This window comes from Limulus polyphemus, unplaced genomic scaffold (assembly GCF_000517525.1).
Source record: "Limulus polyphemus unplaced genomic scaffold, Limulus_polyphemus-2.1.2 Scaffold4009, whole genome shotgun sequence".
NCBI lineage: Eukaryota > Metazoa > Arthropoda > Merostomata > Xiphosura > Limulidae > Limulus > Limulus polyphemus.
The window spans coordinates 57,210-62,456 of NW_013669619.1; the positions used below are offsets into that span (position 1 = coordinate 57,210).

At 30.6% G+C, this 5,247-nt stretch overlaps 1 protein-coding gene across 4 annotated transcripts in view; it reads left to right on the forward strand.

The window, feature by feature from the left end:
• The window catches only part of LOC106470445 (autophagy-related protein 2 homolog B-like), a 71,303-nt gene that overhangs the window by 57,131 nt on the left and 8,925 nt on the right, over positions 1-5,247 (forward strand). For all 4 annotated transcript variants that reach the window (XM_013931005.2, XM_022399043.1, XM_022399045.1 and 1 more), the window contains exons 23-24: positions 309-543; positions 5,039-5,108. In XM_013931005.2, coding sequence (XP_013786459.2) covers positions 309-543; positions 5,039-5,108 — 305 coding nt within the window. The remainder of the gene's footprint in view (positions 1-308; positions 544-5,038; positions 5,109-5,247) is intronic.

A 5,247-nucleotide genomic window follows, 5' to 3' on the forward strand; every position in this document is an offset into this window, starting at 1 on the left:
GAAGATTTTGTAGGTTTTGAACCAAACTAGATAACAGTAAACCTTTTTTTGATTTACAGTATTTTCTTATTTTGATGTTTTGAGCTTCTTTTTTTTTTTTTTTGTTTTAGAACAATATATATACTAATTTTTAAAGCATCAAATTGAATTTTTGTTCAATAAAAATATTTCAAATGCGACTGTAGCTTTTTTTCCCCCAAAACTTTGTCTTCAAAATAAGAGTACGTCTTATACACTGGTGCATCTTATATTCCGAAAAATATGGTATGTTATATTCTAATTAATAAATACATTTTCTCACCATTTAGATAGTACCTTGTCCAGGTATCCTCTATCAACCAGTGATCATCAGAGTCCAGTAATGGGAATGACTCCACCTGCTTCTTCTGGTCTTACTCCAACAGAACCAGACCATCTTTTAATTCTCCTTCAAGAGACAGCTGAAGAAGCCCAGGACTTGATTCAAGATGTTTATGTCCATGAAAACAATTTAATTTCTGCTTCAACTCCAGCCTCTGTACCTTCACGTCCTACATTTTTCAGGTCAGCTAACTTACTCTTTATTTTTAAACCAAATAAGATTAATTTTACGATGTCTCTGCTACTGTACCAAAGTATTCCATCAAGATGTATGAGCTTGTTCTTTCTGTAATTACAGATTTCTATAGCTTATGTGTATGTGGTACATAGGCTCAAAATAATTCAAAGTTACAAAGTGTGAAATATTTAATATAAATACAGAAATCATTAATCATCTGTTGGTGCCATTTTCTCCAATTATGTTATATAGTGGGGCCCCCTGTTATTGTAATTAATAATTAAATAGATAAGTTTTATCATTGAATGAAAACAACACATACTTTGTGCTTCATAAGGCACTGTTTTTACTTAAATCTACATTTAGTTAAAAGACCTGATTGGAAAAATTCTTGTTCCATCTACTTAGCCAATATATGTTAATTACACTTTTTAAAAGATTTACTTGCACTAATAATAATAGTTGCTAAATTCATTCATTTTCACAAAAGCAATTGAAAATTATAAAATAAGTGATTTAAGATTGAATATTTTCAATTCCTTGTTAGTTCTAAAAATTTGTGTTGTAAGAAGAATGCATATATGATGTCACAGCATGTGGTCTGAACAGTTACAAATGAAGTTTAGCTTTGACAATAGTTATTGTATATATGATTAGGTAGAGCTGATTATAACCTGTCTATGTGAATTTGAAGTATATTAAGTGATTTGAGCAGTAATTTATGGTTCCTCAAGATAGTGTCTAGCTGGAGCTCCTGACAGGGTGAACAAGAGATATCTTATGGGAAGTTTAGAAGGCTTAGAAACAAGCCACATATCTGGGCAATTTTTTTAGAATTTCTGTAGACATTCATTCTGTTCCTGTAAATGCTTTTGTGTTAAGTTATATTTGTTTGAAATGTACAGAAATGTTCTTCTATGACATGATATCAGGTAAGCTTAGTAAGTTTGAACGAGTACAGTAGGCAATGGCAAAATTTTTTGGTGTCTCAAATCCTTAAGAATGTTATATTATTAGGTTTATTGTCATCAAGTAATATACTTAAATAAAATAACTTATTTTTTGAAAGTAAGTTATATTTATTAGGTATAAATGATCTCAAGCAGAAATATTTTAAACAAAATTATTACCTAGCCTGATTAATGGTGGTGGTATTTTGAAAGGTCAGGGGTTATGTCACTGATAAATCTCTGTCATTTTTTGCTGTTTTTTTACAATTTATAGATGGAAGTGTTGACTACAGAAATTGGCAAAATAAAGTATCATCAGAAATATGTTAATGAATATCAATCAAAATGAAACGTATATTTTAAACGGAACTTTCGGATCAACAATATTTTGTTAATTTTACATACAAAAACATTTTAAGCTGAAACTTGATACTTTTAAGTAAGTTCGTACTAAGTTTCTTACAACTTCATTAAGTACTTACACAGTGAAAGGCAAAAAATGACACCCCTTCAGTCCAAAAATATTAAAGAACAAGGGAAGGTAAACATATTATTTCTTTTTCAGAAAGTCTGCACAATACAATCTAGTAAAAGCACTGGAAGCAATAAGAAAACTGAAACTGTATGAAATGCAGCAAATGCATACATTTAGAAAACATGGTACTCAGAGATAAGCAAATTTGACTTTTACTTCTTTCCTCGTTGATCTTCAGTTTTGCAACTATAAAGAACAATAAAACTTTATTACTTGTTAGTTTTTTGAGAATCTGAAACAGTGTCCTGTTGTTTGCTGCCCATAATCTGTGAATAGTTGATACATAAGATATTTCTAAAACATTTGGTACCATAAAAGAGTTCTGACAGGCAAACTTTGATTGAAAATATGAAAAGATAAGTTGTGTCGATAATACCCCCTCACCCCTTTTTTAATGTATATAGATATATTCTAGTTTGCTACCACACAGTGATTTAGCAACTGGTACCTGTATTTGTTTACCTTGTTTCTATCTTGAGAGGTTGTGCATGGTCAATTAATGTACAAGTAAAGTGTATATTTTCAAATATTAGTGGAAAGTCGGTGTTTAGTTGTTGTACATTATTCAAATATTGCACATTTATGTGGTATCATTTTTAACTATTACATCATTTACAAAAACAGCAGCTTGTGACAAAGCATTGTTGTTATTATTTTTTCAGTCAAGTCTTATGCTGTGTACATGTCAATCTGTAAACATTTCTTTATTTCTCTCTCTCTCTCTCATAAATTGAGGGTCATTGGTTCAAATCCCCAACACAAAAGATGCTTGCTCTTTCAGCTGTGAGGTATTATAATGTGATGGTCAATCCCATTATTCATTGGTAAAACAGTAGCCCAAGAGTTGGCAGTGGGTGGTGTTAGCTAGCTGTCTCCCCTTTAGTCTTTCACTGCTAAATTATGGATGGCTAGTGCAGATAGCCCTTGTGTAGGTTTTGTCAAAATGAAAAAGAAATAAAATGTCTCTCTCTGACAAACTATCGCTGAGAAATTTGTTTTCAGAACACGGGTATTACATTTATTATTGATTTGAGTTGTTAATCATTTCAGCTTTTGACTTTCTACCTTAAAGCTATTCAAGTAAACTTTTAACTGATGGATTATTGAGCACACTAAATCCAGAATCATTTCATTTCTTCAACAAGAACTTGCAGTATACTAAAGTTTTAGTTATTGAAATTATATGTGATTATCCGAACATCTCACAACAGTGGAAATAGTCTCTTTAAAAAGTTTTCTGGTTTTATTAAGTATAAACAGATAGTGTGGCTGAAAAACAAACTATGAAAATGTTTGATCTTAGAGGAAATTTTTTTATCCTACATTATACTTTTTGATAAGTGGAAGTTAGATGGAACAGTAGAACACTACTAAAAATGTAGCATGCAGCTGCTGTAATATATATATATATAAACTGGGAAAACTATTAAAAAAGACTGAAATAACATGAAGATGCAACAAGACTTTTACACCCAGAGAAATCAGTGCCATAGCTGACCAGGTGTACAATGTAGGACATCAAATGCAATGAGAAGAGCACCCTAGACTTTGAAAAATAGGAAACTCCAAAACATTAAAGAAGCTCTCAGAATGATACTAAAAAAAAAAAAAAAAACTTTAAACAGAGAAAGGACTGGAAATCATCAGCATATCAAACCCTATTTTATAAGAAAGAGGAAAACTGGATTAAGAAATCAATCTTAGGCTTAATCAGAACTCAACAATTATAATAGAGTGCCCTCTCAGGGCCTCACTACCAAAGTTTTCTGACTCAATTACTAGTTAGGAAAACAAATTGAGCCTACATTCTTACAGCCAGTCACATGTAACCATTCTTTACCATCTTTCTCTGAGGACCATGCTGCTTTCATATATAGAAATATATATAGAAATCTTCTTTAACTCCTCAAACCTGATGAAGAACTGAAATGTCATCTTCAAAACTAGATGGAAGGCAGAATTATTCCTATGAAATTATTCAACAACAACATGATTTTATTTATAAACAAAGTATCTGAATTAATAGTTGTATTTTGAGTTTTAAGAATGGTACGAAATTTCAATCACTGATGCAATCAATCTCCAGTACACAAGTTTTTAGAAAGGTTGCACATTAGACACAAAAAAAACAAGATTATCCAAACAAAACTCAGTTACTGCTATAGTTTGAGTTAATAGTTTCATTTGGAGTTTACTTACAGATTAAGTATTATTTTATTACAAGATACAGCTTTTGCAATAAGGAAGATTTGTTTTTAGAATGGTACAACATTTCGATAACCGGTGCGATCATTCTTTCTTTCTTCGTGATGTAGATTCTAAATATCTAATCTTTAGTTACTATGTCAGAAATATTATATGGCCGTGCACCTCTAGAGTTATTTAACTATATCATAATTTTGTATTTTTTTATGTTATACAAAGGCAGTAAAAAAGTAAAATAATTTTGTTGAAGTAGTTACTTTGGTAATTCTTTTTTGTTTTGCAAGAACTCATGCATGTAATTTGAAACTAATAGTTGACTTCACCCTCAATTAGTTTAAATGAAAGGGGGAGCTTTTTGAAACAGTTGTACATAATTCTAAAAAGATTACTGGGGTAATCGTTACAAATAAAACTAAATAAAATATTAGTTTTAACAATATACGAGACATTGAATTGCAGAATTTCTTCATCAAAGTAGACTAGCACATGACGTCATTAGGCCTCAGATTGTGTTTTGCTTACAAGTTTTATGAATTCTGGCTTCAGGTCAGTGCAACTGGCATATTGCCTAATGATATAGTGGAAAATTATGTCACATAGACATTTTTCATAAGGATAAATTGTAAATTTACCAAACAAATATAATTGAATTTATCGAGCATTACATTTGAAAGTACCTATGTTACAGATATGACTTCAACTGTGTATTATTAATATCTATGAATGCAGGTTTACAAACAAACAAAATGTTTATGCCACCAGACTGGAAAGCTTAAAGTCTGAAGCACATTGTTGTTGTTGTTTTTTCAGATCTTTCATTTTTACCCCTGATGTTCCCATTAGGCTCGACTATCATGGGAAGCGAGTTGATATGGAACAGGCAAGTAATTAATTATTGTATGTGAACATTGTTTATATATATATATATATATATACATGTGATGTTTTTATAATATAAAGAGCAACTTATATACTAAATCAAGTTGTATCCTCGGTTTATGAATGCGTAAGCTCTCTTT